Genomic DNA, 13,007 nt, shown 5'->3' with positions numbered 1-13,007 from the left:
ATACGGTTAATAAAAAATAATTATTTTTACTGATATTACAATACATAATTAAATGTTTGTATAAATTATTTTATATTAACAATATATTAAAATTAAATTTATAAAAAAATATATAAATATAATTATACATTAAAAATTTAGGGTAATCTACCTAATTAAATAAATTCTGTAAATTGTTTACCTGAATATACAAAAGAGAAACCTCTTACATACATGTACAATTTTAATTTTATGTAAACCGTGAGAGCTAATCACGGTTTTCAAGTTTGTATGTAAATTGTTGGAGGCTACAAGGTTTTATGGTTGAAAAATGTTGGGCATAATCCGTGGCTACCTACCACGGATTATGAAGGAAAAAGCTAAATCATAAACCATGGTTGCTTCCCATGGTTTATGAGAAGGAGGACTTGAACGAAAACTCCCATAGGTCCCCACGATTTACATGCAAAGTATAAATTATATGCAAAGTATAAATTATATGATCAAATTTTTTAAAAACCAAAATTTTTTATTTTTTATTCTTAAATTATATGATCAAATTTTTTTTATTTAAATTAAAAAATAAAATAAAGTCCAACTATATCTAATAGAGAATAGATCTGTAAATTTATTATTTTTTTACTTTTTAAACTAAAAAAATAAATTTTTTTCTAATATTAAAAAAAATAAAAAATTCTAACAATATACAAAAAATTAAAAAATTTAAAATTTTTAAATTAATTTATTCTTAATTTGTGAACAAGTGCAGCTAAAAAAATCAATTGTCCGGGTGTAGATCTATTATTTACTAGATATTGATGGACTAGATTTTATATTTTTAATTTAAATAAAAAAATTTAAACATAAAATAAAAAATCTTAAAAAAAATTAGTTTTTTAACATTTTTAATTTTTTAATAATATTTTTTTATTTTATTATTCACCGAATAATGCTACACCCAGACAGTTGACTTTTTTTTAGCTGCACCTGTTCAAAATTAAGAATAAATTGATTTAAAAAATTTAAAAATTTAAAATTTTTCAATTTTTTATTTTTTTGGATATTGTTAGAATTTTTTATTTTTTTACAATTAATTTATTTTTTTAATATTAGGAAAATTTATTTTTTTAGTTTAAAAATTAAAAAAATAATAAATTTACAGATCCGTTATTTAATAGATATTAGTGGATTTTATTTTATTTTTTTAATTTAGATAAAAAAATTTGATCATATAATTTAAGAATAAAAAATAAAAAATTTTGGTTTTTAAAAAATTTGATCATATAATTTATACTTTACATGTAAACCATAGAAACCTATGAGGGTTTTTGTTCAAGTCCTCCTCTTCATAAACCGTGGGAAGCAACCACGGTTTATTCTTTAGCTTTTTCCTTCATAATCCGTGGTAGGTAGCCACGGATTATGCCCAATATTTTCCAACCATAAAACCTTTAGCCTCCAATGGTTTACATACAAATTAGAAATCGTGGTTAGTTCCCACGGTTTACATAAAATTGAAATTGCACATGTACGTAAGAGTTTTTCTTTTGTGTATTCAAATAAACAATTCACAAAATTTATTTAATTAGATAGATTGCCCAAAAATTTAATTGGAATAATGAAATAATAATCGATTACACTTTTTAATTTATTTAACCGCGTGTTTATGTTTATCCATTAATTTTAAATTTAAATGTTATTAAAATATTTTTAAAAAGTAGTTATTCTTCCTCCCATATTTAGCAACCGTATTTATTAAAGTCAAATCATAATTCATTTAATTCCAATTCTATCACACATCAAACTCTGATTTGTTCCTTGATTTTAGCCATCTTAACCACTCAATTCTTTCTGTCGTCATAGACAAACCCTATTTATATAGAATTATTATTATTATTTTTTAATTTAATGGCCCGTTACCATCTTTAAATATCTTATTAATCCACTAATCCAATAACAATAAAAATGATATAATAATATAAACATTTTTGTCATAAGATATGGATAATAATAATATAGTATAATAGGATGGGAATGGAACAGCTTTTATTTGTTTTGACTTTGGATAAGTGTAACAACACTAATCAATTTTGTTGGAAATAAGGAACATCGTCGTTATCCCCGAAGAAATCCCATTTGTTAGTTAGTCAAACTATGATCATATTTTCTTATTTATATATAATCCATCATTCACGCATCCATAAAGCGCTCTTTCTTTTTCCTCTTCCTGACGAATAACATCGATCATTTTCTTCGTTCAATCAAGGAGAAAGGAAACATGTCAAAGGAGGATGTTTTTGTTGGCGCCATTGACCAAGGAACCAGTAGTAGCAGGTTCATAATCTATGACAAATCAGCTCGTCCAATTACATCTCACCAAGTTGAATTCACTCAATTCTATCCACAGGCTGGGTAAGTTTGATTCATGATTTAAAGTTTTAAACCTGTAGACTCTATTTTCTCATGAAAATTTAACAATTTCAGTATTTTTAAACAAAAGAGAATTTTTTTGGTCTGGGATTATGCTATTGCGTGCTGATACCACCACCCGACTTTGTTTTTGTTCAAAGTTTCTCTTTTTTTTGCGAAATTTGAATGGGTTTTTATTGATTTGGTGTTGACATGTGGTGGTTTGGTTTTGGGTAGGTGGGTGGAGCATGATCCAATGGAGATCTTGGAGAGTGTGAAGGTTTGTGTTGCTAAGGCTGTGGACAAGGCTACAGCTGATGGATTCAATGTGGATAAGGGTTTGAAGGCTATTGGCATCACCAATCAGAGGGAGACTACCCTTGTTTGGAGCAAATCCACTGGTGCCCCTCTTCACAATGCTATTGTTTGGATGGATGTTCGTACCACTTCGATTTGCAGGTCTATTACTGTCTCATCATTTGTTGGAATTCTTAAATTTGGTATAAATTAGTGAATTACATAATTGAATTCAATTCGTTGGTTTTGGACGATTATGAACCTTGTAATGGTGATTGAAACATGGAGTTATAAGTGAGGTCAGTTACATAGATCAGAAAGGAAGATCTAATTTTTTGAATTTATAAACTAGTTTAGAAGTAGAGCATAACTCCACTGAGTTGTTAGATTAATTATTCCATTTCATGGTTTTAAATGGATCCTTTAATGAGATGCTGTTAGTTTATGAATTCAATTCACTTGCAAATTTTTTTCAGGCATGACTTGTAAGATGTAATCAATCATAATATTCTTGAAAACAAATTAGATTGATGTGTTGGATATTCTTGTTTATGTTTTATGTTTGAAGATGCTCACTCTTTGATTCCTTTTGGTATGTGAGGCATTATGTTTTTGTTAATTATCATTGTCAAGACTTTAATAGATTCCATTGGATCATTTGAGAACAGGAGATTAGAAAAGGAGTTATCTGGTGGGAAAGGCCACTTTGTGGACAGCTGTGGTTTGCCGATAAGCACATATTTCAGCGCCACGAAGCTGCTGTGGTTGATGGAAAATGTAGACGCCGTCAAGGAGGGTATAAAGAAAAAAGATGCCCTGTTTGGAACTGTAGACACTTGGTTAATATGGAATTTAACCGGAGGGAAGGACGGAGGATTGCATGTAACTGATGTATCAAATGCATCTCGGACGATGCTGATGAACCTGAAGACCCTTGATTGGGATCCTGCTACCTTAAAAACCCTTGGAATCCCTGGTGAAATTTTGCCTAAAATTGTTAGTAATGCCGAGGTCATAGGAAATGTTGCTACCGGGTGGCCGATCAAAGGGGTACAAATTTCGGGATGTTTAGGGGATCAGCACGCAGCGATGCTAGGACAAGTGTGCCGTAAAGGAGAAGCTAAAAGCACTTATGGCACAGGTGCTTTCATACTTCTAAATACCGGTGACAAAGTAATTAAGTCAAACCATGGTCTTCTAAGCACCATTGCTTACAAGCTTGGCTCCAAGGCTCAAACCAATTATGCGCTGGAAGGATCGGTTGCTATTGCCGGAGCTGCAGTGCAGTGGCTTAGGGACAATCTTGGGATTATTTCTAGTGCATCGGATATAGAGGCTATGGCATCACAGGTTGAAAACACGGGTGGCGTTTACTTTGTTCCTGCTTTCAATGGATTGTTTGCTCCGTGGTGGCGTGATGATGCTCGGGGGATTGTCATTGGAATAACAAGGTACACAACCAAGGCTCACATAGCTCGTGCTGTACTTGAGAGCATGTGTTTTCAGGTGAAAGATGTGGTGGACTCGATGCAAAAAGATTATGGAAACGATAAAAAAGATGGCGTGCTCAGAGTGGATGGTGGTGCAACTATTAACAACTTGCTGATGCAGACTCAGGTATGGACTAATTGCACTTTCTTCTACTTTTAAAAAGAAGCTTCTTAGTAATGCTCTATGGGAAAGTAGTTCAATCACATTTCACATAATAATCCCATAATACTGTTTCATTTATATCATTTCTTTTATGCTAATTCCTACTAATTGGCTATTTTAGGCTATTTAGGTCCACACTTGTTACAAATTTCTTGTGAAGTTTTGTTACTTTTTCACATAACTGAAAAAATTTTGTTGACACACCAGGCAGATTTGTCTGCAATGCCGGTGATTAGGCCATCTGACATAGAGACGACGGCGCGTGGAGCAGCCTTTGCTGCTGGGTTAGCAGCTGGTATTTGGAAAGAAGATTTTATCTTCGATACGGCGGAACAGATGAAGAAAGCTACTACCTTCCGTCCGATAATGACCGAGGAAGTGAGGAAGAAGAAGGTGGAGTGCTGGAACAAAGCTGTTAATAGAAGTTTTGACTTGGCTGATCTTTCATTTGAATTATGATCTACATTGGAAAGAAAGTCTTCCTTTCAATTTCAATTTGAACAAAGTTGTCCTGTTTTTCTTTACCATTTCTTTTATAAATAATAGAAATCACCTGCTAAATTAGTTATTACTAATTTATATATATATTTATTAATAATGAATTTATTTCACTAGCAATTACCTTAGGAATACTTGCTGTAAACTTTTCTGCATATACAGTTTAGAATATGAATAGTTAGTATCCAAGGAAAAGCATGACTTTGAATGAATGTCACCGGTATGCAATAATAATACTCTAAAGATGAATCACCATCATTTTTGTTAGTAACTTGGTATTAATAGAAGTGGTCAAAAGTAACTATTTCAGTAAGTTCTACTATTTTATTTTAGTAAGGCCTTTAAGTAAACTTGGCCGTATAGTAACAAGTAAGGATTAAGAGTTTAAGATGGCTAAGACATTTTTTATTTTTCTTTTTCATTTATCAAGTGGACAGAAGCTGATGCAATCACCAATAGTCTTACTACAACTAAATCTGCCAACTACTGATACTATGTAGAATAAAATAAAAAACTTGTTTGATGGATTTCGAGTAATGCTACATATTCAAGTCATTTTATGAACCAAGTTTAACCAAGTTAAACAATAAGCCTTAGAATAGTGTTAGCCATAATTAATTTTTGTTATGCTAAACCAATTTGGTTGGACTTGGTTAACAAAAAGACTTAGATGTGTAGCATTATTCTTATTGTAAATACATAATTTAATCTCAGATTATTGGCTTCCTTATTTAAGAAAAAAAAATCCAGTAAACTAGTACATATTTTGAGTATTACTCTTTCAAATAACCTTTCTTTTCTTCTTTATTGTCAAATTGATCTGTATAACCTTTCTCTATTTGCTATATCTAGAACACCAGTAGCATCTTATGTTCATGGTTGATCCTGCAGCATCAAGGAACTGAATCAGACTTTACCAAACCTGCACCTGCCCAAATTATCCAAGAGCATTCTCCAGGTGGTTAGAATGAAAAACTTGGTTCATTATTGGTTTTAGCCACATTAAACTTCATCCTCAACTCTTTAGAATTTAGAAAAGTTACTGGTTTTGCATACATAATCTCCTTTGAATGAAGGGAAAGTCTTGTAAAACATCTTTGCATGAAAGGAAGATTTGCACCGTCCATTTTGCTTCATCTAGAATGTCTTGTCATCCATGTATGTTTTACCGACAAAAAATGCATGGAATCTAGACTGCAAGTCAATGCCAGAAATGCAAACGGCCCTATAATGTAGATACTCATTTAGCATTATGAAGACCAAACATTTTCCTCATCAGAGATTTGAGACTAAAGACCTAAACTATTCATGTGCTCATTCAAATTACCCATGATCAAAAGAATGTCAGTCATCTTGTTGTTTGACTTATCTTGTGCTTCAAATCTATGAACTCTGCTTTTGACTTCAATCCAACTACAACCAGGATTCGATTTCAGACCTTTGTCTTTCAGTGACTTTTGCACTCGTGCTACCTGATTCCGCGAACCTACACTAGCATATAGATTGGTCAGCTGTTGAGTGTTGCAGGCACCTTGGTTCAAGTAATAACCTACTCTCTGCCGCTTCGATGCCAATCCAAACATCTCCATGAAGCATAGATGATGAAAGCAGTGAACCCCATATCACAGCATTGGGACAAATAGGCATGTTTCGGATGAAATCACAAGCCTCCAGCAGCAAGCCAGCCTGACCAAGAAGATCCACAATGCAAGAGTAATGATCCATTTCTGGCTCCATGCCATGCTCAATCATGGAATTTAAGTAATCTTGACCCTCCTTAACAAGGTCAGCATGCCAACACGAGGACAATATGCCAAGGTAAGTAACTTCATCCGGATTAACACCTTGATTTATCATCTCTAATCTCTTCAAAAAGAGAAATTGCCTCTTGCGCAATCCCATGCTGCGCATAAGAGCATTTTCAATGTGGCGGTAATAATGAAAACCCACGTGAATTATTTGACAATGAGCACCCTTTCCATGTCCAAGTGCTCCACTTTCCATTCAATGCAGTCACGCCCCTCATCTGACAAAAGAGCTCCAAACACATATCAACCCTCCATTCTTGTGTAAATGCAGCGATAGTCGTTGACCATGAAACTACATTTCTCTCAGGCATTTCGTCGATCACCCGGTATGCATCACCCAACAATGCACACCTACCATACAAACTAATGAAAGAGCTTCCAACATAGACATTGCCAATGAATCCAGTTGTTATTGCCAAGCAGTGATATTGAACACCTCAAACAAGGTCAAGGTGGGATGCACACGAGCTCACAGCACGTGACAAGAAGCACACATCAATCCCCAGACCTTGTTCTACAATAACAGCGGAACGAACCTTCCTTTCAGTTTTTGTGGCCCTCAAACTAGAATCATCAACAACTGGTTTTTGTAGCATCGTTTTGCAGCATGTCCTCGATAAGCTGACGATTTTCAACATCAATGAGACTCTTTTTTTGGGGTTACAAGGTTAAGGACTTTGAGTGCACCAGCAAATTCTCTGTCATCTCTTTTGGGTACCAACTTTTGGGAAGTGAAAGACCTAAAGAATCGAAATATGAAGGAAAATAATGTTGGGTTCTTTGTGCAATGGAGGAAGGAATGGACAAAAATAGACACGGATTTTTATATGATGAATAGATGTACATTTCAATTTTTTAACAAGTCATCTGTATACACCAATATCAAACTCTGTTGTCATTTCTACCATTCCCGTCGCCTGAATAATTTTTCCAGCGGTAATGGAGACTAGGTGACACATTATTGTATAATGTAGCCGTTTTGATGACATAATGGAAAATAAGTTACATTATTAAATTTGTTAAATTAAAAAATAGAAAAAGAAAAAGTTTTACAAGGTATGTCTCTTCATTCTCATAAGTTACTCTTGAATAAAAACATGCCCTAACAGAGAGTAAACAATGAGAGCGAATAATTCTAAACACTTTGCAATTAAATTTGTTACAGTTCGTTGCTTCGTTATATTCTGAAGGCAAACGTGATAAGGCAAGAAGCGTAAAAGTCCACACGCAGGCGTAGGCGAATGCGGAGAGTTCGGCATCGGACGCGATCAAAGGTAATGCTTTCTTCCCTTGAATATGTGTTGCTACATTGAATCAAATGTAGGAAATAGGTCGCCAAATCATTCTTTTTTATCTAAGTAGTGTTCACATGTATCTGTGTTATGAAAAAAAGAATTAACATTAAAGTAGCATAAATTAGCGCAAGCTCAATGAACATTAAAGTAGCACAGATTGACTTCTTGTCGAACAATTTGAACAAAAAGAATTAACATGTTGTATCGCAGAAGCCAGTACTACCTACATGGTGGCACAAATATACTCTTCCTCAGGTTAAATGCAAGCCCAACATATAGAATCTTAAATAAATTGAAGGAAAAAGATTATTCTCCTTCACCTGATCAAGATTAGTAGATTCTCCAACACCATTAACTCCAACAAATTCAGCAACATATAGTTTCCTTTGCTCCTTGGCAGCATGCACATCCCTCAATATGTCAATAGAGCACCTAAGGGTTAAAATACACACAAGGGCTTCTTCCATTGTTGCCTGTATTGATTTTTGAACCACAGCATCAGCTCATCAGCCTATCCTTCAGAGCTTTCAAAGCTGATTCCAAGTCTGACTTCTCCAAATTTGCTTTCCTAGCAATACTGAGCACAAAGAAGGGCAGAGAAAATATAATTAGTCACTCTCAATTACATCAAATGATACCAACAAAAATTTATTCAACTTATACTAAAAAAAAGTGAACCCAAAATGAAAAACATCATGCTCACCACTTTAAACACACAATCAAGTAACCTTCCTGCCCAAAGTGATACTAGGCCCATTTAACAATAAATTTGACTCCGAAAACCAGAATGGTGAATTCAACTATTTGTCTAATTCTTGTAGCAACATATAAAGAAACACCTTTAACCGCAACCATAATTCAGAGCTGCTAGTCAAAGTTTGCGCACCATCGTAAATAGACCCCAAAGTGTTAAAACTTAGACTCACAAAGCCAATTAAGACTCAAGGCATAACAATGAAAAAGGTCAAACAAGATTGAATATGAGAATAATCAACATTTTAATTTTTAAGAAAAAAGAGGCAAGGATGCAATGTTGGATATGACTGATGAGAAAAAGATAGTACACTTAGCTAAATGCAGCATGATCTGCTGGAACTGCTATAAATAACTAATTTATATATTATAACAATCTAACGTTTCATGTTGGCTAGCTATGTATATTAATTATATTATCTTTTATAGGATGAACATACCCAATGGCAAATCAACCAAAGGCATTATTGTTTCCCAGGTTCTGATAACTTGGTGCAAAATAACCTTGACAATGATCTTCCTTAAAGGATTAGTGGCCAAGCTATAACACTACCAATTGTAGCATAAGGCAATTCCATGTTGTTTCATGCAGAGGGTGCAAATTGTAAAATAACTGCACAGTGGGGTAAACGACAATTATTTGCTCCTGAATATAGTTCCGCAGCATAGATATGAATGATCTTCAGTTAGCAATTTATTTACATTCATGTTTGATATTGCACGACCAATGTATCCAAAAGCTCAAAGTCAGTTTTCTTGCAGCTCCTTTGGTTTGAAAATGGAAACCACAATTTTCCATATGTCCTCATTCAAAATATCTTCCTTTCTACCCAGACTACTCAAAACTGTCAACAGCAACTCAAAATTCCCTTCGCTGCACATCCCATCTATAAACCTGTTCAAACTCCTAGAAAGAGGAGCATAGCCTTTGAACAACATCTCATCCAAAATCAATGCAGCTTCACTCAAATGCATCCATCCACATAGACCATCAAAAAGGGTGCGATACGTCACAACATCTGGAGTGCATCCTCGCCTTGGCATATCTTGAAACAAATCATTCGCTTCATTACATTTCCCTGTCTTACACAGCCAACCAATAATCACATTGTAGATCACAACATCAGGCTTCACACCACCACCTTCCATCCCATCCAAAATCCTAAACACTTCTTCGAAATTATTCTCACTACAAAACTCTGCAATCATCACATTGTAAGTCACCAAGTCAGGTTTGCAGCCATTCTTGTTCATCTCATCCAAAACCTGCCACCCCTCATCCTTCCTCCCGGCCTTGAAAAGCGCGTCCATAAGAGTGTTATAAACAGCAGCATCCAACTTCACATTGTTTCTCACCATCTCATCCTTGATCCTAAAGACTCGATCCATCTCCCCAACCACACAACCACCTTTGATCAGTGTGGTGTACAAGTTAACATTAGGCTTCAACTTATGATCCTTTATCATAACCTCCTTCAACTTCAGCGCCTCTTGCAGCCGCATGCTTTTGCAAAGACCATTAATCAAAGTCCCAAAAGTAACCTCGCTGGGAGGAACACCAAGGTCACGCATTTCATCAAACACCTTCCATGCACAATCAATGTTGCCTCTCAAGCACCACGCATTGATCAGAATGTTGAACGTGCAAGTATCTGGCTGCGTGAATTCCATTACTCGTGACGCGAATTCTGAGAAATTCTGGAAATCGCGGGAGGTGAGGAGGGCATTGAGGAGGGAGTTGAAGGACTTGACGGTTGGCGTGCAGCGGAAGGAACCGAGGGAGAGGAAGGTGTGGATGGCGGAGGAGGGGAGGCGGTTGCGGCCATAGAGGGTGATGACTTGGCAGAGGAGGGGTTCAGGGACGCAGAAGGTGGTGTGGTGGCAGAGGCGGTGGAGGATTTGTTCCATCTCCAGGAACATCTTGGCACGGCCTAGCTTGGTGATGAGGAGGTCGTAGGAGAGGAGAGAGTGGCGGAAGGGTTTGGGTTGGGTTGGGTTTGGGTGGAGGAAGAGTTTGAGGGCTTTGGAGGGGTCTTTTTCGGAACGGAGGAGTGAAGAGAGTCTGAAGGGTGATATGGGCTTCGGTGTGGCCATTTGCTTTTTTGTGCTTTACTTGCTACAACTTATTATTCGTCTCTGGTCACTCACCGGTGAAGGAGCAAATGAGGAGTGCCGAGTCGAGTGTTTATCCCAAGGTTGTGAGAACGGAACCGGTCAATGAACCAGTCATCTAACTGGGTCAATGGTCTGACCGTAGTCAAACCTGTTTAATTAAATATAAAGTAAATTTATTAAAATACAGTATAAATTTTTAAATATTTAAAGAGGAATGTTAGGAAACTATCAGAATTTATTATTTTTTTGCAAGTTTCTGAAAACCGAACCTACCATTGAACTGCTCTGGCTACTGATTTACTAATTCATTAGTTTAACCGATTTAACCGTGGTTCAACCGAAATAACCGTTTTATAATAAAATAATAATTAAAACATAAATAAACACACTAAAACATAACTATAGTCTAATATAAACTTTAAAATGTCATTTAAACTATGCAAGTATTTAACTTAATTCATGCATTTACCATAATCATAACACTGTCACAACTAACAAAAATACAAATCAATTGATAAACATTCATCCCTAATAATCAATTTTTTGCAGTACTACTATTTTCTTTTACATACTTATGATACCCATTTATCCATCAGGACCTAGAAATTAAAAAAGAAAATAGAAATACTAAAGTCAAATAATTCATTGCATTCAATGAGAGGTTTTTCTAATTTCTTTTAGGCATTTGATCAAACACCATGTGCATGAGCGCTACAATGGCAGAATCTTGTTTTAAGCTAGACAGAACTTTAACTACTACAAACAATCTTATAAATGAGCTACAAAACCCTAACTACTCCCATGCTAACCTTTAGATAGAAACAATTTCAGAGGTGGAAAGGCTCGAAGTTAAATAATCAAAATTTGAGGAGAAAATTGAAACTCACCAAGTTACCAGTCTTAGACTCTTAGTTATATAAACGGGAAAGTAGAAAATAATGAATTAGCTTTTAGGAAAATTTCAGTTGAACTTTCATCATTTTCAGTGTTGAAATAAAAAACATACATTCAAATTTTGCGGGTAAAAAAAATGATAAGACAGCATCAGCAATAAGAGTTTCCACAGCATCAGTAACAACAATGGCAGTTTCAAAAACAGCAGCAGAAAAACTAGCAGTACTAGGTAAGAAACAGAAGCAAAACAACAACGTAATAAACGGTTTAAAATGTAAGACACATAACAAAAACAACAAATGTTAAATTAAACTTTAAATAGCAGCAAGAAAAACAACGTAATAAGGATGAAACCAGTACGAGCAAGAACAATGAATAGAAATCACCTTTCACAGCTGAGGGAGCACAAACGAGGGTTGGAACTCAAACACGCGAGGGAGAGGGAGCACAGATGAGGAACTCGAAGTGGAAGACGAGGGCTGGAGCGCGGCGGAACAGAGGATGAACATTGATGGAAGCGCGATGGAACAGAGGCTGAAGTGCGCAAGCGCAGCAAGAAGAGGCGGAACAGACGCGTTGATGCGACGCTGGAGCAGTGCGGACGGCGGCGGACGGCGGCGGAGCAGACGCGACAGCGCCAGTGGCTGGACAGCTTGAAGAAGAACAAGGAGATGGAGGCTTAGGGCTGCCTCTTTTCTGCTTTTGAATATCGAATACGAGAGTAGTGTGAGCTGAGGCAAAATTTAGGGGTTTTGGGGCAAAACGACATAGTATTGAGCAATTTGTCAAAAACCTGACGGGTCCCGGTTTGGTTTCACCGGTTTTTGGCCGGTTTAACGATTCGCAACAGTTTTTAAAGGAGACGGTTCTGCATATAAACCGAGCCGCTAAAGTTATTGGTTTTCGATTCGATCGGTCTGATTGATCGGTTTGAACCGATTTTTAAAACATTGATCTTTTGTCATCAATTAGTCATTATTCGTTAATGTTTAAAAGTGTGGGTTAAAAATATTTTGTTAGATTACTAAAATAAAAGAATGGAATTGATGGCTAGAAATAATGGCAAAAAACAATAAATTCCAATTTGCATGAAATTGTTCTTGTGAGTTGATTGCTGATGTGGCATTTTATCAACTTTTTTATTTTTCTTTGAAATGTGAGTTGAATTATTTCGTCATTGATGTCCGAGATGATGATCGTGTATGTTTACAGAGGAGTGTAGTTTGTAGATAGTTCGAAGATAGTGTTTGGAAGTTGATTCCGTTATAGATAGATGGCGAGATTTGTGCTCTATTATATGATTATT

At 35.5% G+C, this 13,007-nt stretch overlaps 2 protein-coding genes and 1 pseudogene across 2 annotated transcripts; 1 reads left to right on the top strand and 2 right to left on the bottom strand.

Moving 5' to 3' along the window:
• Positions 1-2,064: 2,064 nt before the first annotated feature.
• LOC107464654 (glycerol kinase) lies at positions 2,065-4,956 on the top strand. Its single transcript, XM_016083594.3, has 4 exons — positions 2,065-2,391; positions 2,626-2,847; positions 3,354-4,302; positions 4,546-4,956. Exons 1-4 carry the CDS (start codon positions 2,258-2,260, stop codon positions 4,795-4,797), a joined length of 1,557 nt encoding a protein of 518 aa, XP_015939080.1. The 5' UTR covers positions 2,065-2,257; the 3' UTR covers positions 4,798-4,956.
• A 774-nt stretch (positions 4,957-5,730) lies between these two features.
• On the bottom strand, positions 5,731-7,467 carry LOC107464569 (pentatricopeptide repeat-containing protein At2g37320-like; annotated as a pseudogene).
• A 49-nt stretch (positions 7,468-7,516) lies between these two features.
• On the bottom strand, positions 7,517-12,512 carry LOC107464651 (putative pentatricopeptide repeat-containing protein At1g53330). Its single transcript, XM_016083589.3, has 4 exons — positions 12,088-12,512; positions 9,133-10,955; positions 8,260-8,516; positions 7,517-8,019 (listed from the first exon to the last, which is right to left on the bottom strand). The coding sequence occupies exon 2, from the start codon at positions 10,784-10,786 to the stop codon at positions 9,440-9,442; it is 1,347 nt and encodes a 448-aa protein (XP_015939075.1). The 5' UTR covers positions 10,787-10,955; positions 12,088-12,512; the 3' UTR covers positions 7,517-8,019; positions 8,260-8,516; positions 9,133-9,439.
• Between the last annotated feature and the right edge of the window lie 495 nt (positions 12,513-13,007).

Source organism: Arachis duranensis, chromosome 9, assembly GCF_000817695.3.
Source record: "Arachis duranensis cultivar V14167 chromosome 9, aradu.V14167.gnm2.J7QH, whole genome shotgun sequence".
Lineage (NCBI taxonomy): Eukaryota > Viridiplantae > Streptophyta > Magnoliopsida > Fabales > Fabaceae > Arachis > Arachis duranensis.
The sequence above is the reverse complement of the archived record's forward strand: the minus strand, read 5'-3'. Positions and strand labels throughout refer to the sequence as shown.